General features: G+C 42.3%; 2 protein-coding genes across 4 annotated transcripts in view; one reads left to right on the top strand and one right to left on the bottom strand.

Moving 5' to 3' along the window:
• Positions 1-4,793, bottom strand: part of LOC111965078 (tripartite motif-containing 13) — a 10,793-nt gene extending 6,000 nt beyond the window's left edge. For 2 of the 3 annotated variants that reach the window (XM_023989064.2, XM_023989065.2), the window contains exons 1-7: positions 4,438-4,793; positions 2,868-3,038; positions 2,319-2,492; positions 2,154-2,215; positions 1,749-1,985; positions 1,526-1,654; positions 1,291-1,391 (exon numbers count right to left, since the gene is read on the bottom strand). The gene's annotated coding sequence lies outside the window, so the exon portion shown is untranslated. Of the gene's footprint in view, positions 1-1,290; positions 1,392-1,525; positions 1,655-1,748; positions 1,986-2,085; positions 2,216-2,318; positions 2,493-2,867; positions 3,039-4,437 lie in introns of all 3 variants that reach the window. The other variant, XM_070443972.1, reaches the window with a different exon arrangement.
• Positions 1-23,420, top strand: part of LOC111965079 (SPRY domain-containing protein 7-like) — a 25,861-nt gene extending 2,441 nt beyond the window's left edge. The window contains exons 3-5 of the mRNA XM_023989067.2: positions 14,685-14,851; positions 22,674-22,777; positions 23,333-23,420. Of these exons, the coding sequence (XP_023844835.2) occupies positions 14,685-14,851; positions 22,674-22,777; positions 23,333-23,420 (359 nt within the window). The remainder of the gene's footprint in view (positions 1-14,684; positions 14,852-22,673; positions 22,778-23,332) is intronic.

Here is a 23,420-nt window from a genome sequence, read left to right as displayed (position 1 = left end):
AGTCATCCAACAGACACCCATTCAGAGTGACACACAGAAGCATCCAGTGTCAATGCCCTGCTCAAGGGCACGTTGACAGATCTCCCACCASGCCAAAAAATTTGAGCCCGAACCCTCCAAGATTCCCCCCACAGTTCCCCAATAGCTGTCCCTCAACCATTCGAGAGCCCTCCCACAGTCCCCCCCCCAAGAATAAAAATACAATTCATTCCATTCAGAGTGACACACAGAAGCATCCAGTGTCAATGCCCTGCTCAAGGGCACGTTGACAGATCTCCCACCACGCCAAAAAATTTGAGCCCGAACCCTCCAAGATTCCCCCCACAGTTCCCCAATAGCTGTCCCTCAACCATTCGAGAGCCTCCCCACCGTCCCCCCCCCCCAAGAATAAAAATACAATTCATTCCATTCCCCACCCCCAAGAACCCCCCCCCAATGCACCAACAACCAAGAGAATGAACTAAAGAGAAAAAAGGAAAAGACAGAAGAAAACGGCAAACAATGCAAAAAAACAAAAAACAAATTACCAAACCCAAAAATAAAAAACAAAGGACATCAAGGACAACTAAAATCATAACAGCAATGCCAACTGTATATGTTTGTGTGCATGTCTGGCACTATTACATGTATGTATGTGTTCTTGTATGTGTTTATTTGAATGAGAGGGTTTGTATATGCATGTGTTCAAACACCTGCACGGCATCAGCCTCAGGCAAACCAGCATGAGCTGTAAAAACACGAGTTGTTTTGCTTGAAGTTATTATAATGAAGTGTCAATAGTTCTTAAATATTTAATTGCGTAGTGCTCTCCTGTGACTGTTAAACTGACACATTTGCACATGTTTGAACATGAAGATACTCCCGGGTGGCGCAGTGGTCTAGGGCACTGCGGCGCAGTGGTCTAGGGCACTGCATCGCAGTGCTAGCTGCGCCACCAGAGTCTCTGGGTTCGCGCCCAGGCTCTGTCGCAGCCGGCCGCAACCGGGAGATCCGTGGGGCGACGCACAATTGGCATAGCGTCGTCCGGGTTAGGGAGGGTTTGGCCGGTAGGGAGGGTTTGGCCGGTAGGGATATCGTTGTCTCAGTATGTAAAAAAATAAAATAAAATAAAAATGTATGCACTCTACTGTAAGTCGCTCTGGATAAGAGCGTCTGCTCTTGGCCGGTAGGGATATCCTTGTCTCAGTATGTAAAAATTTAATAAAATGTATGCACTCTACTGTAAGTCGCTCTGGATAAGAGCGTCTGCTAAATGACTAAAATGTAAATGTAAGATAGAAAAGAATGTACCTGCTCTTTTCTGTCCAGGAAGTTTACATCCTCCTTTTGGAATACTTTTGAAAGCCGCGTCAGGCGTGGCAGCACGTCAGCACGTCCGTGCTGCCACAAATCTGAGAGTTAGAAAAGTTTGTCACTCCACAATGATACATCAATTGACAATACAAAACAGGTTTTAAAAGCCACATTGTGGACCATTCAAATACAGTTTTGAGTCCACTATAATTTATAATACATGTAGGCCTACCTGTACGTGGCACAGACAGCGTAGAGGCCCTTAGCAGTTGGGCACCGGTTCACCTCCACCTCAGCCAATACTGCGCTGCAGATTAGCCACGGCCAGGTGCTGGGACAGCCAGCAAACATCTTTCACTTCCTGCAAAATACATTTATTTTGAGTGTAGAATAGATGCAGGTAAACAAGAGGAAACCAGAGTAGCCAAATGAAGAAATGTGATGCATAATCTCACCTTCACTTTTAAGTACTGAAGGCCCAAGACTTCTGTCTTGTTACTGCTTTTGGCAAAGTAACTATGGAGCTGCTGCAGGTGCTCCTTGATAGTGTCCATATAGGGGGCCTCAGCTGATGCATCTTTACAGGCCAGAGCAAGGCAGTGGGCAGCACAAGCCACAGGCACCGTCCACGGGAAGGCATCCTTTAGCTGTTTTGCCACACCACTGTTGTCATGTTTGTATCACAGGACATACTGTAAAAAAAAAAAAAAATATGGAAGAAATTGTTAATGCTAAGACTGTGTTGTGTCCATACCAGTCATCACTGCAGCCCCATCAGTGCCCAGGACGTACAATCTCTGTTGGTATCTTTTTGATGTGCAGCACCACCTTGATGGCGGCAACGATGGTGTCTGCCTTACCATCAGGGACTGAGACCAGGTCGAGGAACTGGTTGTAAAGGTGTCCCTCTTGATCCATGTATCTGGAAAACATACAAAAATCCATACACAATTGCATTATTACTCATGGATGACTGTAGAATATCACAATTAAAAATAATTGTACAACTCTAATTGAAATAATACCTGACATGTAAATCCAGGTACTTATTAGTTGCCACATCTGTAGTTTCATCAGGCTCCAGGCCATTGGCTACAGATGTCTAGATGACATGGAGGATAGGCTCCTCCACTACTTGAGCCAGAATCTTCAACATTTCTTCCACTATTGTGTGACCTGTAGTTTGTGTTCTTGCCAATCTTCAAGTAAATGAGAACAATGTGAAATAAGTCAGGTGACATTTAAATAACAAGTGAAGAAAATATGAACAAAAACGCTTTGAGCTTTTGTGAAGTAGTCAGAACCCAGCAATTCAGCAAGGTCCAGCAGTTCTGTGAAGTTTGTGTGATGGGCCTGCTCCCGCTTTGTTAGATGGTACAGACATTTAAAACCCACAATGACAGCCTCGTCCTCACGCACTGTGGTTGGCTCAAATGCAACCATGACTGAGGAGCATGTGAACAGCAACAGACATAATGCGTTATTACTGAGCCACGGTTAGTGCACAATCTGAGACATCTTTTACATTAGAAGACATTTTGAGAAATGGAAGGATCCAATAGAACAATCTTTACCTTTTGCCAGCATTGCATGAGCCCTCACACTTTCCATGTGGTGCTCTGTCCCTGAGTGCCGGTTAATATAGTCCAGCCGATGAATCTGGGCCCCTATTTCAATAAAAGGGTGCTTTGACACACCCCTCTTAGCAGTCTGTCTATGTTGACGGCACAGGCAGCAGAACATTCCTAGATGGGATGTAGAGTAGTTTAGTGGAATTACTGGTGTCTGGGGCAATACCTATTACAGATAGCAAGCATTACAAAACTACACATAATGCTGTAGGCCTTACTCCTCTCTTTTCTCCTTCCATCATCCCTCCTGGCTCTCTCCTCTGCTCCACTCTGTCCCTTATGCATCCCTACCTCACTCCCGGGATTCTGCCTTTTCTCTGTCTAGTAAAGTAAGCCATACACTTATAAAAACGATAGCTTAAGCTTTTAAAGAGTTAAACTCACTCACTTTTGTACATTGCCTTGGTCCGTACAATTGACCTTATTTTAGCTCCCCAAAAACGTAATACTTCCAGATCAACTGTAATGTCAATACCATTGTAAAGCACAATTCCCCCCTTTCCAACAAAATCAATTACATGACCCCCACACTGCCCGTTTCTGCATGATTCAAGAAGGCAATGAGCCCCGTCGGGTCTTTTTAAAAATGGCGGGTGGGAGAGCAAAACTAATGCGTGATAGTGAATTAGAGAGATGTGTGGGGAAATTGCTTTTTTTTCACTCGATCTGTCCAACTTATCACCTAAAATGTAAATAACACTATAAAGAGTTTATATAATGTGTCATTACATACCTATTTGAAGGTTTGTGTCGAATTTGAATCGGGTTTTTAGGGCGGTGCTAAAGTGATCACAGAAGTAAACAGCTGCTTTGAGAATGATGATCGCATGCAGTGATGACGCAAAAAATGACTAGGTATCCCCCTTACCCCGTCACTGTCCATTTCTTGTTTTTAAACGATGAGACAAGTGCTACACCTGGTGGAGGGAGATTGTAAGACAGAAATAGTTGCTTTATGGGTGCTGTATGTTACGGCATGACACGTCACGATGTAACGGAGGGTCCGTTTTTTCAACTTTTCTCCAATACTATAGAGCCATTACCATGTCGATCAATGCTTGAATAGAAACGTAGTTCACACCCCAGATTTTGAAGTCAACACAGTTGCTACAGTCCCATTAGTTTTCTTTGTAGCCTCGTTTGAATGTTGCGGTTGCGCACATTTGTACGAATGGGGTGAGTTTATTTAGTTAGCTAACGTAAAGTTTCATTTCATTCACGCTGATTTGACAGCTAGCTAAGTTGTTACCTGACACTTTTCTCTGCGCCCCATTTCTCTTTCGTTGCTGTGGCGGGAAATATTTCAATAAACTAATGAGGGGAAAAAATCTAATCGTGACCGATAAATGTAGCTATCTTGCTTGCACTAGAATCTTCCATATGAACTAGCTAACTTGCTAGACTAGTAACGTTTGTTAACCATGTTCGCTAATATTATAGATCTAAATGATGTTAGTAGAGTTTTTAGGTTATAGCTAGCTTATGTAGTTAACTAGTTGGCTAGCTAACGTACCTTTCTTGCAGGTTCTCACGTAGGTGCACTCTGACGTGATTCAAGTGAATTGTCTTTCGTGCYGCAAAGCTTGTGTGTTGGGCCCTGGCGTGCTGTTTCTCGCGCAGGTTCACTCTGAAGTGATTGAAGTTATTGTGTTTCGCACTGCAGAGCGCTGGTCACTGGCGTGCTGTGTTTCTTAAGTTGCAGGCTGCCTGCCACAGCTCACAGAGCTAAATAACCTTCAGAACTATGTTGAACCCAGACAGATGATCTATTTACCAAGAAAAGCGAATTTGCTTTACAGAACTTTATTGAAACTGTGTTTGGTAGAAATAGGATGTTTATTTTTGTGTGGCGGCAATGATTCTGCCCTGGCGTAGCGCCACACGTAAATGAACGCAGAGGAAACACTGACGTGATTTGATGTCATTTTATCTGTGGCCAATGACTTTGAGCCTTCTTGGATCGGCACTTCTAACTCTGGCCGCACCGGTAGATTTTTGCGGTGACGTAGTGTCCCCCTGAGTGACAAAACACTGAGCCAATCACGGCGCAACTAGAGAACATTACCAACCGTTATGCTCCGTGTTTTCCGTTGGCTGTCCCACCACCACAGAAAGCACTGAGCTAGGCTGAAGCACCTGCATTTTGGAGCTGCCTTGCTCATGAAAGCAAAAAAGAGACCATGTTTGTATGCGGCTTTATTAACTCAATGATTATTATTATTATACTTTTTTTTTTACATTGTTTGCAAACTGATATGTGACACGCATGCAAATCACACATTTATATATATATTTTTTAAAGCTAAACAGGTGGGGCTCTACCTGCCCTGAATGACGGGTCGCCACTGTGTCTGTCTGTGTGGGAGATAAAATAGATAAGTTACTAAGGGTAATGTCTTTTGGTGTGGGTGTGCGTGCACAGAAGGCAGGGTATGTACTATGTACCCCATTCATACTGTAGATGCTAACTGTTTTAGCGCCTATTGACAATAGTAGCTTCTGACCGGGGGTGTTTTGTTAAGCGCCCCGATGCTAGTCTAAACATTAACACCCATTGCTTGCGATAAATTCCTTATGTTTCCAAAAACGTATCTTTCATATCAGTGTGAAATAATTTTCAAAAAAACAAAAGGTTAAATTACTACATATTCCATGTCACATCGCTTGGTTACAGAAGACATAGGTGGCTACCTGTGCTAATTGGCTATCTAGCCTGCTCTGAACACCTGTGTGTAAGTGTAACTGGAGAGGAAGTGTAGTTCATCAACTTCTTTGGTATAAAGGCATTCGTAACAATATGTGCGTTCCGCCACCTACTGTGCGGATGGATAATAAAGATCCCCAAAATGAAATAATGCAGGGTAAAAAAGGAATAAATGATAGTATGGATATACAGTTGAAGTCGGAAGTTTACATACACCTTTGCCAAATACATTTAAACTCAGTTTTTCACAATTCCTGACATTTAATCCTAGTAAAAATTCCCTGTCTTAGGTCAATTAGGATCACCACTTTATTTTAAGAATGTGAAATGTCAGAATAATAGTAGAGAGAATGATTTATTTCAGCTTTTATTTCTTTCATCACATTCCCAGTGGGTCAGAAGTTTACATACACTCAATTAGTATTTGGTAGCATTGCCTTTAAATTGTTTAACTTGGGTCAAATGTTTCGGGTAGCCTTCCACAAGCTTCCCACAATAAGTTTAATAAGAATTTTAGCCCATTCCTCCTGACAGAGCTGGTGTAACTGAGTCAGGTTTGTAGGCCTTCTTGCTCGCACGCGCTTTTTCAGTTCTGCCCACAAATTTTCTATAGGATTGAGGTCAGGGCTTTGTGATGGCCAGTCCAATACCTTGACTTTGTTGTCCTTAAGCCATTTTGCCACAACTTTGAAAGTATGCTTGGGGTCATTGTCCATTTGGAAGACTCATTTGCGACCAAGATTTAACTTCCTGACTGATGTCTTAAAATGTTGCTTCAATATATCCACATAATTTCCCTCTCTCATGATGCCATCTATTTTGTGAAGTGCACCAGTCCCTCCTGTAGCAAAGGACCCCCACAACATGACGCTGCCACCCCTGTGCTTCATGGTTGGGATGGTGTTCTTCGGCTTGCAAGCATCCCCCTTTTTCCTCCAAACATAATGATGGTCATTATGGCCAAACAGTTCTATTTGTGTTTCATCAGACCAGAGGACATTTCTCCAAAAAGTACAATCTTTGTCCCCATGTGCAGTTGCAAACCAGAGTCTGGCTTTTCTATGGAGGTTTTGGAGCAGTGGCTTCTTCCTTGCTGAGCGGCTCTCTCAAGGAGAGTGATAGAGTGCTGCATAAGATTACCTGGCCTCCACAATCACCCGACCTCAACCCAATTGAGATGGTTTGGGTTGAGTTGGACAGCAGAGTGAAGGAAAAGCAGTCAACAAGTGCTCAGCATATGTGGGAATGTCTTCAAGTCTGTTGGAAAAGCGTTCATCACGAAGCTGGTTGAGATAATGCCAAGAGTGTGCATAGCTGTCATCAAGGCAAAGGGTGGCTAATTTGAAGAATCTAAAATACATTTAGATTTGTTTAAAAAAAGTTTTGTTTTGATGTCTTCACTATTATTCTACAATGTAGAAAATAGTATTAAAAAAATGAGTAAGTGTGTCCAAACTTTAAAAAAACGGAAAAGTGGTGCATGATTATGTATTTGCTGTGACGCCCCTAAATAAGATCTGGTGCAACCAATTACCTTCAGAAGTCACATAATTAGTTAGATTGCACACAGGTGGACTTTATTTAAGTGTCACATGATCTCAGTATATCTACACCTGTTCTGAAAGGCCCCAGAGTCTGCAATACCACGGGGCACCACCAAGCAAGCGGCAACATGAAGACCAAGGAGCTCTCCAAACAGGTCAGGGACAAAGTTGTGGAGAAGTACAGATCAGGGTTGGGTTATAAAAAAATATCAGAAACTTTGAACATCCCACGGAACACCATTTAAATCCATTATTAAAAAATGGAAAGAATATGGCACCACGACAAACCTGCTAAGAGAGTCCTGCCCACCAAAACTCACGGACCAGGTAAGGAGGGCATTAATCAGAGAGGCAACAAAGAGACCAAAGATAACCATGAAGGAGCTGCAAAGCTCCACAGTGGAGATTGGAGTATCTGTCCATAGGACCCCCTTAAGCTGTATACTCCACAGAGCTGGGCTTTACGGAAGAGTGGCAAGAAAAAGTTATTGCTTAAAGAAAAATAATTGGTGTTTGCCAAAAGGCATGTGGGATACTCCCCAAACATATGGAAGAAGGTACTCTGGTCAGATGAGACTATAATGTAGCTTTTTGGCCATCAAGGAAAATGCTATGTCTGGCGCAAACCCAACACCTCTCATTACCCCGAGAACACCATCCCCACAGTGAAGCATGGTGGTGTCAGCATCATGCTGTGGGGATGTTTTTCATCGGCAGGGACTGGGAAACTGGTCAGAAATGATGGATAGCCCTAAATACAGGGATATTCTTGAGGGAAACTTGCTTCAGTCTTCCAGAGATTTGAGACTGGGACGGAGGTTCACCTTCCAGCAGGACAATGACCCTAAGCATACTGCTAAAGCAACACTCGAGTGGTTTAAGGGGAAACATTTAAATGCCTTGGAATGGCCTAGTCAAAGCCCAGACCTCAATTAAATTGAGAATCTGTGGTATGACTTAAAGATTTCTGTACACCAGCGGAACCCATCCAACTTGAAGGAGCTGGAGCAGTTTTGCCTTGAAGAATGGGAGAAAATCTCAGTGGCTAGATGTGCCAAGCTTATAGAGACATACCCCAAGAGACTTGCAGATGTAATTGCTGCAAAAGGTGGCTCTACAAAGTTTAGACTTTGGGGGGGGGTGAATAGTTATGCACGCATACGTTTTTTTTTCTTCTTTTTTTTCTTGGTTGTTTCACAATAAAAAAATATTTTGCATCCTCAAAGTGGTAGGCATGTTATGTAAATCAAATGATACAACCCACCAAAAAATACATTTAAATTGCAGGTTGTAAGGCAACAAAATAGGAAAAATGCTAAAGGGGGTGAATACTTTCGCAAGCCACTGTACATACTGTCCTGACTTCTGGTATAGCAGTGTGTGATGAAGAGTCTAAAACCAGTGGTGGAGTGTTGCCTGGAGAAGTGGATATACTCTAATTTTGCCAAAAACTTCCCAAATGGCCTGCCCGGCGATGGAAAGGTGCCCTGTGTGAAAAATTAAATGAGAAACAGTGACATACACTCTGAATGATCTAAAATTATAAATCCCATATTGGTCTTTCACAGTCAGGCCAACCCAAGCTGTACTGTGCAAGTAGGCTCATAGTAGGCCTACTATTGAATAGGGCTGGAAATTGTCAGGGACCTCACAATACGATATTATCACAATACTTAGTTGCCGATACGATATCCATTGCAATTTTCGCGATTCGAAACTGTATTTTCTTTATTGCGATTCTATGTTCCAAACATATTGCCCACCATATGTCTGCTGCAAAGGGACAAGAGGGAGCCATGTTTTGATCAGTCATGGAAATAAGTTTGCTGAAAACAAATTGGCTACATATGTAAAAAGAAGATGGAGAACAAGTTATAAAGAAAAAATACAATTAAAGCCAACTAGAGTAAAACTAATATTGCGATAGTCAAAACGGTAAGATACGATATATCGTCAAAAATAATATCCCGATATGTAACTGTATCGATTTTAAAATGTGAAGAAATAATAGTTTAAGCTAAACATTCTGATCTGTTTCATCAGCCTTTATTAATTGATACGGCGTATATGTCTCCACTACACTACTTTGAAACATATCAGGGGGATTTAAGTGAGTATACGCAATGCCCGCTGAAAGATAAGTGGGTATATGGCGTATACCTGCATATACCCTCCACTACACCATTGCTAATACCCCTTTTGAGCCAAGCCGAGCTATACTGCACCAGCTTGGTTACACACCCACCATAGTTTCTGGAACCATACTGGAAAGTTTTTAAAAAACTGTCAAAGCTAGTGTCGTGGAAATTCATTCTTTATAATCATCTTTATTTAACATCGATGAATTATTACAATAATGAAACTGGGCCGAGTAGCCTACCCGTTACAGACCATGCTGTTTCTTATATACAGTTTAAGTCGGAAGTTTACATACACTTAGGTTGGAGTCATTAAAACTTGTTTTTCAACCACTCCACACATTTTTTGTTAACAAACTATAGTTTTGGCAAGCCGGTTAGGACATCTACTTTGTTCATGACACAAGTAATTTTTCCAAAATTGTTTACAGACAGATTATTTCACTTATAATTCGCTGTATCACAATTTCAGTGGGTCAGAWGTTTACATACACTAAGTTGACTTTGCCTTTAAACAGCTTGGAAAATTCCAGAAAATTATGTCATAGCTTTAGAAGCTTCTGATAGTCTAATTGACATCATTTGAGTCAATTGGAGTTGTACCTGTGGATGTATTTCAAGGCCTACCTTCAAACTCAGTGCCTCTTTGCTTGACATCATGGGCAAATCAAAAGAAATCAGCCAAGACCTCAGAAAACAAATTGTAGACCTCCACAAGTCTGGTTCATCCTTGGGAGCAATTTCCCATCTGTACAAACAATAGTACGCAAGTATAAAGACCATGGAACCAGCCGCAGCCGTCATACAGGGTCAGGAAGGAGACACGTTCTGTCTCCTGGAGATTAATGTACTTTGGTGCGAAAGTGCAAATCAATCCCAGAACAACAGCAAAGGACCTTGTGAAGATGCTGGAGGAAACAAGTACAAAAGTATCTATATCCACAGTTAAACAAGTCCTATATTTACATAACCTGAAAGGCCGCTCAGCAAGGAAGAAGCCACTGCTCCAAAACCGCCATTAAAAAAAACCAGACTACGGTTTGCAACTGCACATGGGGACAAAGATCATATTTTTTGGGGAGAAATGTCATCTGGTCTGATGAAACAAAAATATAACAATTTGGCGATAATGACCATCGTTATGTTTGGAGAAAAAAGAGGGATGCTCGCAAGCCGAAGAACACCATCCCAACCGTGAAGCACAGGGGTGGCAGCATCATGTTGTGGGGGTGCTTTGCTGCAGGAGGGACTGGTGCACTTCACAAAATAGATGGCATCATGAGGAGGAAAAATTATGTGGATATATCAAGACGTCTGTCAGGAAGTTAAAGCTTGGTCGCAAATGAGTCTTCCAAATGGACAATGACCCCAAGCATTCTTCCAAAGTTGTGGCAAAATTGCTTAAGGACAACAAAGTCAAGGTATTGGACTGGCCATCACAAAGCCCTGACCTCAATCCTATAGAAAATTTGTAGGCAGAACTGAAAAAGCGTGTGCGAGCAAGGAGGCCTACAAACCTGACTCAGTTACACCAGCTCTGTCAGGAGGAATGGGACAGAATTCTCCCAGCGTATTGTGGGTAGCTTGTGGAAGGCTACCTGCAACGTTTGACCCAAGTTAAACAATTTAAAGGCAATGCTACCAAATACTAATTGAGTGTATGCAAACTTCTGACCMACTGGGAATGTGATGAAAGAAATAAAAGCTGAAATAAATCATTCTCTTTACTATTATTCTGACATTTCACATTCTTAAAATAAAGTGGTGATCCTAACTGACCTAAAACAGGCCATTTTTACGACTAAATGTCAGGAATTGTGAAAAACTGAGTTTAAATGTATTTGGCTAAGGTGCATGTAAACTTCCGACTTCAACTGTAGCTGATACCAAGAATGCTCAGTCATGGCTGGTTCAACGCTTTCCATATAGAATGGGGGGCACCATAAGCCACTTTGGGTTCATCCTCTGGTGATCTGCTTCTGTTGTCTCCCAGATGCCAGGACTATTAGGAATACTGAGGCCTTCGTTCTGTTCCTCCAGGCTATCTTGGTGACATCCAACACATCTTATCTATGGAATGCCAGCTTTAGGTTTTTAGGCTCTTCTCAGTTCACACAGACATTTAATAGAACATAAATGTCTACTGTTTAGTTAAGTATAGAATTGTCAAATATCCAACAAATCAGAGAAAGATTACATATTTACATCACACTAGCCAAAACATTGACTAGAAGGAAAGCTCTCAAAATGACCATATGCCAATATACCGTGCATTCGGAAAGTATTCAGACCCCTTACACTTTTTCCACATTACAGCCTTATTCTAAAATTGAATAAATAAAAAATGTTCATCAATCTACACACACTACCCCATAATGACAAAGTGAAAACAGGTTTTTAGACATTTTTGCAAATGTACAAAAAATGCATAACAGAAATGCCTTATTTACATAAATATTCACACTCTTTGCTATGAGACTCGAAATTGAGCTCATCCTGTTTCCATTGATTATCCTTGATGTTTCTACAACTTGATTGGAGTCCACCTGTGGTAAATCCAATTGATTGGACATGATTTGGAAAGGCACACACCTGTCTATACAAGGTCCCACAGTTGACAGTCCATGTCAGAGCAAAAACCAAGCCATGAGGTCGAAGGAATTGTCTGTAGAGCTCCGAGATAAGATTGTGTCAAAGCACAGATCTGGGGAAGGGTACCAAAATATGTCTGCAGCATTGAAGGTCCCCAAGAAAACAGTGGCCTCCATAATTCTTAAATGGAAGAAGTTTGGAACCACCATAACTCTTCCTAGAGCTGCCCCCCCGAACAAACTGAGCAATCGGGGGAGAAGGGCCTTGGTCAGGGAGGTGACCAGAAATCAGATGGTCACTCTGACAGAGCTCCAGAGTTCCTCTGTGGAGATTGAAGAACCTTCCAGAAGGACAATCATCTCTGCAGCACTCCTACAATCAGGCCTTTATGGTAGAGTGGCCAGACGGAAGCCACTCCTCAGTAAAAGGCACTTGACAGACCACTCTGATTTTGTCAAAAGGCACCTAAAGGCTCTCAGGTCATGAGAAACATTCTCTGGTCCGATTAAACCAAGATTGAACTCTTTGGCCTAAATGCCAAGCGTCACGTCTGGAGGAAACTTGGCACCAGCCCTACACTGAAGCATGGTGGTGGCAGCATCATGCTGTCAGGATGTTTTTCAGCCACAGGGACTGGGAGACTAGTCAGGATCGAGGGAATGATGAAGCGAGCAAAGTACAGAGATCCTTGATGAAAATCTGCTCCAGAGCACTCAGGACCTCATACTGGGGCAAAGGTTCACCTTCCAACAGGACAAAAACCCTAAGCACACAGCCAATACAACACAGGAGTGACTTCAGGACAAGTCTCTGAATGTCCTTGAGTGGCCCAGCCAGAGCCTGGACTTGAACCCAATCTAACATCTCTGAAGACACCTGAAAATAGCTGTGCAGCGACGCTCCCCATCCAACCTGACAGAGCTTGAGAGGATCTGCAAATGGAGAAACTCCCCAAATACATGTGTGCCAAGCTTGTAGTATCATACTCAAGAAGACTCAAGGCTGTAATCGCTGCCAAAGGTGCTTCAACAAAGTACTGAGTAAAGGGTCTGAATTCTTATGTTGTGTTACAGCCTGAATTTCAATTTTTGGTCACTGGCCTACACACAATACTCCATAAAGTCACAGTGGAATTATGTTYTTCAATTTTTACTAGTTAATTAAAGCTGAAATGTCTTCAATCAATAAGTATTCATCCCCTTTGTTATTTTAAGTTGGTTAAGAAGAACTTCTTATTTACCATGACGGCCTAAATACAATGATAGCAAGCCTAAATAAGTTCAGGAGTAAACACTTTTAACAAGTCACATAATAAGTTGCATGAACTCACTGTGTGTAAAAATTGTGTTTAACAGGATTTTTTTAACGACTACCTTATCTCTGTACCCCACACATACAATTATCTGTAAGGTTCCTCAGTCGAGCAGTGAATTTCAAACACAGACTCAACCACAAAGACCAGAGAGGTTTTCCAATGCCTCACAAAGAAGGGCACCTATTGTTAGATGGGTAAAACATTTTTAAAAAGCAGACATTTGAATATCCCTTTAAGCATGGTGAAGTTATTAATCACACTTTGGATGGTGTATCAATACACCCAGTCACTACAAAGATACAGGCATCCTTCCTAACTCAGTTGCCAGAGGGGAAGGAAACCGCTCAGGGATTTCACCATGAGACCAATGGTGACTTTAAAAAACCCTTTGTTTCAGAGTTTAATGGCTATAATAGGAGAACTGCGGATGGATCATCAACATTGTATTTACTCCACAATACTAACCTAATTTACAGAGTAAAAGGAAAGGAAGCCTGTACAGAGCAAAAATATTCCAAAACATGCACCCGGTTTGCAACAAGGAACGAAAATAATACTGCAAAAAATGTGGCAAAGCAATTAACTTTTGGTCCTGAATACAAACTGTTATGTTTGGGGCAAGTCCAATACAACACATTACATTACAGAATACCACTCTCCATATTTTCAAGCATAGTAGTGGCTGCCTCATGTTATGGGTATGCTTGTAATCGTTAAGGACTGGGAAGTTTTTCAGGATAAAAAAAGAAACAGAATGGAGCTAAGCACAGGCAAAATCCTAGAGAGAAACCTGGTTCAGTCTGCTTTCCAACAGACACTGGGAGACAAATTCACTTTTCAGCAGGACAATAACCTAAGACACAAGGCCAAATATACACTGGATTTGCTTACCAAGACAACATTGACTGTTCCTAAGTGGCCTAGTTACAGTTTTGACTTAAATCTACTTTAAAATATATGGCAAGACTTGAAAATGGTTGTTTAGCAAAGATCAACAACCAATTTGACAGAGCTTGAAGAATTCTGAAAATAATAATGGGCAAATATTGTACAATCCAGGTGTGGAAGCTCTTAGAGACCCAGAAGAGAGGCTCTTAGAGACCCAGAAAGACTCACAGCTGTAATCACTGCCAAAGGTGATTCTAACATGTATTGATTCAAGGGTGTGAATACTTATGTAAATGTTATTCTGTATTTCATTTTAAATACATTTGCAAATATTTTTTTAAACATGTTTAGTTTGTCATTATGCGCTATTGTGTGTAGATGGGTGAGAAAAACATATATTTAATAAATTTGAATTCCGACTGGAACACAACAAAATGTGGATTAATTCAAGTGGTATGGATACTTTCTGAAGGCACCTTATTTGCACCTCTGTAAACTTCTTGTGAAATGGTTTAAAAAGCAGCACAGTACGGTTTGTGTTGGGAAACTTGTTTTTAAGGTTCTGAACTCTGTGTGCAGGTATATGGGGGATAGGTGTGGCCACTCAGAAGGTGAACCTGAACCAGGTCCCCATGGGGCGGGACATCAACAGCCTTGTCTTGAGGCATGATGGTTCGGTGTACCACAACAACGAGGAGAAAAACCGCCTGCCTGCCAACAGTCTTCCACAGGAGGGGGACATCGTGGTGAGTGGACTGGTTTGGTGGAGCGCAACAAAATCATACGAAACACACTCAAGGTCTATATAAAGTGTCAATAAACATGAGCTATAACAACTCAAACAAAGCAAGGAAAGCACATGGCATACTTGACAAACATAGGCATATTATTATATTCTAATAAACAAAAGGAAGTCCTCAACTCCAGATACATAGGCAAAAAAACTTACTTGCTCAATAATGCATCCAGGTAATGAAGGGAATAAACTTCAAAAGGTAAGAACTATAAACTAACAGTGCAAATATCATGGAACAGCTATATGGAAACTCCATTATCATGGTACTTCTTAATGGTAAGTTTACAAACGTATGTTATGGCAAGTATAATCAAAACTTGTATCTCTATGGTAAGTGGTGAAATAAGTACAACTAGTTATAATTGTGATGGCTTAGCAGATAATATGAAAAGATGATCAGTCTTTACCTAGCTAAAAGAGAAGGAATATAATATCTGGTTGTTTACAGGAAACTCATTCTATACCTTTTAGATGAAGTTGAGGTGGAAAATGACTGGGGGGGGGGGGGGGGGGGGGGGTATATTTCTTCCCATGGGCAAAGAAACTCAAAAGGGTGATGATATTAATGAACAATAAATTTCGATCCAAACGTGCAAACTGTTCAAATGGATCCGCAAGGAATGTGGATCCTTTTAAATATGCTATTGAACCATAAACAGATTTGGCTCATTAATCTATACAGTCCAAATAATGATGATCCACGCTTCTTTGAAAATATATATAATAATTGATCGATCTTACAAGCAATACATGACTCAATTATTATGGTGGGAGATTATAATACGGTTTTAAGTACCTCAATGGACCGTAAAGGAAATCGCACTACAAAACGATCACCCTCATGCACCTCATGCACACAAGGAAATCCTGAATATTATGGATATATTGGAACTAGTGGATATTTGGAGGCTTAAATATCCTAACCAAGTGAGATATACAGTACCAGTCAAAAGTTTGGACACACCTACTCATTCAAGGGTTTTTCTTTATTTTTATTATTCTCTACATTGTAGAATAATAGTGAAGACATCAAAACTATGAATAGCACATATGGAATCATGTAGTTAAAAAATGAAAATATATTTAATATTTGAGATTCTTCAATGTAGCCACCCTTTGCCGTGATGACAGCTCTGCACACTCTTGGCATTCTCTCAACCAGCTTCATGAGGTAGTCACCTGGAATGCTTTTCCAACAGTCTTGAAGGAGTTCCCACATATGCTCAGTACTTGTTGGCTGCTTTTCCTTCACTCTGCGGTCCAACTCATCCAAACCATCTCAACTGGGTTAAGGTCAGGTGATTGTGCGAGGCCAGGTCATCTGATGCAGCACTCCATCACTCTCCTTCTTGGTCAAATAGCCCTTACACAGCCTGAAGGTGTGTTTTGAGTCATTGTCCTGTTGAAAATCAAATTTTATTGGTCACATACACAGGGTTAGCAGATGTTAATGCGATTGTAGCGAAATTCTTGTGCTTCTAGTTCCGATTGTGCAGTAATATCTAACAAATAATCTAACAATTTCACAACAACTACCTTATAAACAAAAGTGTAAAGGAATGAATAAGAATATGTACATATAAATATATGGATGAGCGATGGGCGAACGGCATAGGCAAGATGCAGTAGATGGTATAGAGTACTGTATATACATATAAGATGAGTAATGTAGGGTATGTAAACATTATATAAAGTGGCATTGTTTAAAGTGACTAGTGATACATTTATTACATCCAATTTTTGATTATTAAAGTGACTAGAGATGACTCAGTATGTTGGCAGCAGCTACTCAATGTTAGTGATGGCAGTTTAACAGTCTAATGGCCTTGAGATAGAAGCTGTTTTTCAGTCTCTTGGTCCCAGCTTTGATGCACCTGTACTGACCTCGCCTTCTGGATGACAGCGGGGTGAACAGGCAGTGGCTCGGGTGGTTGTTGTCCTTGATTATCTTTTTGGCCTTCCTGTGACATCGGGTGGTGTAGGTGTCCTGGAGGGCAGGTAGTTTGCCCCCGGTGATGCGTTGTGCAGACCTCACTACACTCTGGAGAGCCTTACGGTTGTGGGTGGAGCAGTTGCCGTACCAGGCGGTGATACAGCCTGACAGGATGCTCTCGATTGTGCATCTGTAAAAGTTTGTGAGGGTTTTAGGTGACAAGCCAAATTTCTTCAGCCTCCTGAGGTTAAAGAGGCGCTGTTGTGCCTTCTTCACCACGCTGTCTGTGTGGGTGAACCATTTCAGTTTGTCCGTGATGTGTATGCCGAGGAACTTAAAACTTTCCACCTTCTCCACTACTGTCCCGTCGATGTGGATAGGGGGGTGCTCCCTCTGCTGTTTCCTAAAGTCCACGATCATCTCCTTTGTTTTGTTGGCGTTGAGTGTGAGGTTATTTTCCTGACACCACACTCCGAGGGCCCTCACCTCCTCCCTGTAGGCCGTCTCGTCGTTGTTGGTAATCAAGCCTACCACTGTAGTGTCGTTTGCAAACTTGATGATTGAGTTGGAGGCGTGCATGGCCACGCAGTCATGGGTGAACAGGGAGTACAGGAGAGGGCTGAGAACGCACCCTTGTGGGGCCGCAGTGTTGAGGATCAGCGGGGTGGAGATGTTGTTTCCTACCCTCACCACCTGGGGGCGGCCCGTCAGAAGGGCGGAGTCGAGACCCAGGGTCTCGAGCTTAATGACGAGTTTGGAGGGTACTATGGTGTTAAATGCTGAGCTGTAATCGATGAACCTCATTCTTACATAGGTATTCCTCTTGTCCAGATGGGTTAGGGCAGTGTGATTGCGATTGCGATTGCGTCGTCTGTGGACCTATTGGGGCGGTAAGCAAATTCGAGTGGGTCTAGGGTGTCCGGTAGGGTGGAGGTGATATTATGATCCTTGACTAGTCTCTCAAAGCACTTCATGATGACGGAAGTGAGTGCTATGGGGCGTAGTAGTTTAGCTCAGTTACCTTAGCTCAATTACCTTAGCTTTCTTGGTAATAGGAACAATGGTGGCCCTCTTGAAGCATGTGGGAACAGCAGACTGGGATAGGGATTGATTGAAAATGTCCGTAAACACACCAGCCAGCTGGTCTGCGCATGCTCTGAGGACGCGGCGAGGAATGCCGTCTGGGCTGGCAGCCTTGCAAGGGTTTTTTACATACATTGGCTGCGGTGAAGGAGAGCCCGCAGGTTTTGGTAGTGGGCCATGTCAGTGGCACTGTATTGTCCTCAAAGCGAGCAAAGAAGTTGTTTAGTTTGTCTGGGAGCAAGACGTTGGTGTCCGCAACGAGGCTGGTTTTCTTTTTGTAATCCGTGATTGACTGTAGACCCTGCCACATACGTCTCGTGTCTGTGCCGTTGAATTGCGACTCTACTTTGTCTCTATACTGACGCGTAGGTTGTTTGATTGCGTTGCGGAGGGAATAGCTACACTGTTTGTATTCGGTCCTGTTTCCAGTCGCCTTGCCATGATTAAAAGCAGTGGTTCGCGCTTTCAGTTTTGCACGAATGCTACCATCAATCCACAGTTTCTGGTTTGGGAAGGTTTTAATAGTCACTGTGGGTACAACATCACCAATGCACTTGCTAATAAACTCGCTCACCGAATCAGCGTATACATCAATGTTGTTGTCTGAGGCTGTCCGGAAGATATCCCAGTCCACGTGATCGAAGCAATCTTGAAGCGTGGAATCAGATTGGTCGGACCAGCGTTGAACAGACCTGAGCACGGGTGTTTCCTGTTTTAGTTTCTGGCTATAGGCTGGGAGCAACAAAATAGAGTCGAGGTCAGATTTGCCGAAAGGAGGGAGAGGGAGGGCTTTGTATGCGTCGCGGAAGTTAGAGTAGCAATGATCCAGAATTTTGCCAGCCCGGGTCGCGCATTCAATATGCTGATACAATTTAGAGAGCCTTGTTTTCAGATTAGCCTTGTTAAAATCCCCAGCTACAATAAATGCAGCCTCAGGATATGTGGTTTCCAGTTTACATAGAGTCCAATGAAGTTCTTTCAGGGCCGTCGAGGTGTCTGCTTGGGGGGGATTTACACGGCTGTGATTATAATCGAAGATAATTCTCTTGGTAGATAATGCGGTCGGCATTTGATTGTAAGGAATTCTATGTCAGGTGAACAAAAGGACTTGAGTTCCTGTATGTTGTTATGATCACACCACGACTCGTTAATCATAAGGCATACACCCCCGCCCTTCTTCTTACCAGAGAGATGTTTGTTTCTGTCGGTGCGATGAGTGAAGAAACCGGGTGCCTGTACCGAATCTGATAGGGTATCCCGAGGTGAGGCATGTTTCCGTGAAACAGAGAACGTTACAATCTCTGATGTCTCTCTGTAAGGCAACCCTTGCTCGAATTTCGTCTTCCTTGTTGTTAAGAGACTGGATATTGGCGAGTAGTATACTCGGGAGCGGTGAGCGATGTGCCTGTCTACGGAGCCTGACCAGAAGACCGCTCCGTCTGGCCCTTCTGCGGTGTTGTTGTTTTGGGTCGCCTACTGGTATCGGATCCATTGTCCTGGGTGGTGGTCCAAGCAGAGGATCCACTTCGGGAAAGTCGTATTCCTGATCGTAATGTTGGTAAGTTGACGTTGCTCTTATATCCAATAGTTCTTCCTGGCTGTATGTAATAAGACTTAAGATTTCCTGGGGTAACAGTGTAAGAAATAATACATAAAAAACAAAACACTGCATAGTTTCCTAAGAACGCGAAGCGAGGCGACCATCTCTGTTGGCGCCATCCTACTGTAAGATAGATGATAGTCCCAATAAGCGCAAACCAGATGGGATAGCATATCGCTGCAGAATGCTGTGGTAGCCATGCTGGTTAAGTGTGCCTTGAATTCTAATTAAATTACCAGCAAAGCACTCCCACACCATCACACCTCCTCAATACTTCACGGTGGGAACCACACATGCAGAGATCATCCGTTCACCTACTCTGTGTCTCACAAAGACAGCGGTTGGAACCTAAAATCTCACATTTGGACTCATCAGACCAAAGGACAGATTTCCACCGGTCTAATGTCCATTGCTTGTGTTTCTTGGACCAAGCAAGTCTCCTCTTCTCATTTGTGTCCTTTAGTAGTGGTTTCTTTTTAGCAATTCGACCATGAAGGCCTGATTCATGCAGTCTCCTCTGAACAGTTGATGTTGAGATGTCTGTTACTTGAACTCTGTGAAGCATTTATTTGGGCTGCAATCTGAGGGGCAGTTAACTCTAATGAACGTATCCAGAGTTACCTCTGGATCTTCCTTTCCTGTGGCGGTCCTTGTGAGAGCCAGTTTCATCATAGCGCTTGATGGTTTTTGCGACTGCTCTTGAAGAAACGTTCTAAGTTCTTGAAATGTTCTGCATTGACTGGCCTTCATGTCTTAAGGTAATGATGGATTGTCGTTTTTCTTTGCTTATTTAAGCTGTTCTTGCCATAATATGGACTTGGTCTTTTACCAAATAGGGCTGGGTATACAGAATATAGCTGTGTTTTTCTGTGAATAGGCATTCACCTAACATAATCGTTTGGTTTGCTTTCGTCGTAAAGCCTATTTGAAATCGGACACTAGCTGGATTTACAACAAGTGTATGTTTAAAATGGTGTAAAATACATGTATGTTTGAGGAATTCTAATTATGGGATTTCTGTTGTTTTGAATTTGGCGCCCTGCAGTTTCACTGACTGTTGACGAGGTGAGACGCTACCGTCCCACATACCCTAGAGAGGTTAAATGCTATTAAATCCAAATGCATGCTTTTCAACCGTTCGCTGCCGGCATCCGCCCGCCCAACTAGCATCATTACCCTGGACGGTTCTGACCTAGAATATGTGGACAACTACAAATACCTAGGTGTCTGGCTAGACTGTAAATTCTCCTTCCAGACTCATATTAAACATCTCCAATCCTAAATCAAATCTAGAATCTGCTTTCTATTTCGCAACAAAGCCTCCTTTTCTACTCAYGCCGCCAAACTTACCCTAGTAAAACTGACTATCCTACCGATCCTCGACATCGGCGATGCCATCTAAAAAATAGCTTCCAATACGTTTTCAGTGACTGGAACGAATTGCAAAAATCGCTGAAGCTGGAGACTTATATTTCCCTCACCAACTTTAAACATCAGCTATCTGAGCAGCTAACCGATCGCTGCAGCTGTACATAGTCCATCTGTAAATAGCCCACCCAATCTACCTACCTCATCCCCATATTGTTTTTAAAAAAATTGCTCTTTTGCACACCAGTATCTCTACTTGCACATCATCATCTGCTGATTTATCACTCCAGTGTTAATCTGCTAAATTGTAATTACCTCGCTACTATGGCCTATTTATTGCCTACCTCCTCACGCCATTTGCACACACTGTATATAGACTTTCTTTTTTTCTATTGTGGTAATGACTGTACGCTTGTTTATTCCATGTGTAACTCTGTGTTGTTGTTTGTGTCGCTCTGCTTTGCTTTATCTTGGCCAGGTCGCAGTTGTACATGAGAACTTGTTCTCAACTAGCCTTCCTGGTTAAATAAAGGTGAAATAAAAAAATCGTAAACCATCTCAATTGGGTTGAGGTTGTGTGATTGTGGAGGCCAGGTCATCTGATGCAGCACTCCATCACTGTGTGGATTTATTGAGTGACATGATCATTCCAATTTTGAGAGATACACATAACTATGAGGCGTGGCTCCAAATTGAGTCTAAAAAGTGTTTGTTATGGTGCACCACGGAAATAATTCCCCGGAACCCGAGGTAGTAGGAGCATATCACCGTTCATGCTAATCGCTAACCAGGGTAACTCTGCTAGCTGTCCTGTAACACGTTATACACTGTACACTAATGTCTTCAAATAGAAAAAGTAAACACGCCATCAAAGGCAGTTGATAATGTATGTTGTGGTTGTGCAGAACACTATCCCAGTAAAAATTACAAGCAGTCTTTTCCGTATCAATGGCAGTGGTGCAGAACAATAGGCACAAGCACTGTTTCTATGGGCACAAGCACTGTTCATGACAAACTGTTCACACCTCTCTTGTGTGTGGAGAGAAGATTTTGCATGTTTTAAATCTTATTTCCTGCAATTCTACACATTTTGTCATGGGTTGCAGAGAAAATGTAGCCGTTTTAAAGCTCATTTTSTTGCCATGTCTAATGTGTATTCATGTGATTTTTGAGTGACTCAAACATTACAACAAAATCTATGGGCTAAAAAAACATTAGCTGAAATGGGCTAATTGATCTGGACATTTCTGACAAGTTATAAATAGCTCTCTAAGGTATGCAATGACTGACATGAGAGGAAAACTTGCTGCACTACCCAAAATTCTACTATTACAACTTTCAAGAGTATGTTGAAAGCCGGACTGAGTTCCTAAACATTTTTATAATAATACTATTTTTCAGGGGGGTGGGGAAACACAAAAACAATACTGGCCCCCAGATGCAATACACTTAGATGGAGGTTCTAAGGGTTGCGCTAGATGGCGATGGACTGAGAGATCAGCCAATTAAAACCAGCGGATGTTTCGTCTGCTCCTGCCATAGGCTTCCAGTCAAGTCCCGTTCTGAGGCGCTCGGAAACCAGACATCTCAACAGAGAGAACCGGCTGGTGGGCGAGATTATCAAAGAAATGACCACCAAAAAGTTCTCTAATCTAATTCTTACTGAATTGATCACTGATCAGCTGTATTGATGTTTAAATACTTCTAAAGATATGGCCTAAATGAATCAGAATAAACTGACCAACACAATCAACACTGATCTAATCAGTTGTTTGTTTTCCATCTCAGGGCATCACATATGACCACGTGGAGATGAATCTCTATCTGAATGGGAAGAATATGCACTGTCCAGCTTCAGGGATCAGAGGCACCGTGTGTCCGGTGGTTTATTGGTGAGTGTGTGTGGTGTGTGTGTGTGTGTGTGTGTGTGTGTGTGTGTGTGTGTGTGTGTGGTGTGTGTGTGTGTGTGTGTTGTTTTGTGTGTAGTGTGTGTGTGTGTGTGTGTGTGTGTGTGTGTGTGTGTGTGTGTGTGTGCTGCTGCATGCACAGGGACAGACTTTCCTTCTCAGGAGGGAAGACCACCAATACCAAACATAAATAAACAATTTTATTTTATGAATGTTTCTCTTAACTTTTAATTACATTATATATAGTAACCCATGCTCTACCTTTTAATTCCCAGTGGGGAAAAAACAGGCTCAAATGCCTAGTAAATCTGCCACAAAATTGTCTTTATGGTTGTGGTATTTTTCTGCCACAAGAGGGCAGTTTGTACAAAGCTGAAACTGACATCCTTCTTTTTGGTTGGAAGCATATGATGTAAAAGCAATTGAACACTACTAGTTGTTGTTGTTGTAGTCAGTGAGTTATGCATGCGAAAGTACCCTCATGAAACACTGACTGAACCAATGTTCATTTGATCTCTCCTCTGTTCTAGTGGATGACAGCGCCATCTTAGACTGCCAGTTCAGTGACTTCTACCATACGGCACCGCAAGGCTTCGAGAAAATTCTGTTTGAGCAGCAGATCTTCTGA

This window comes from Salvelinus sp. IW2-2015, linkage group LG6.1, assembly GCF_002910315.2.
Source record: "Salvelinus sp. IW2-2015 linkage group LG6.1, ASM291031v2, whole genome shotgun sequence".
In the NCBI taxonomy this organism is placed as follows: domain Eukaryota; kingdom Metazoa; phylum Chordata; class Actinopteri; order Salmoniformes; family Salmonidae; genus Salvelinus; species Salvelinus sp. IW2-2015.
This window is presented reverse-complemented; position numbering and strand designations above follow the sequence as displayed.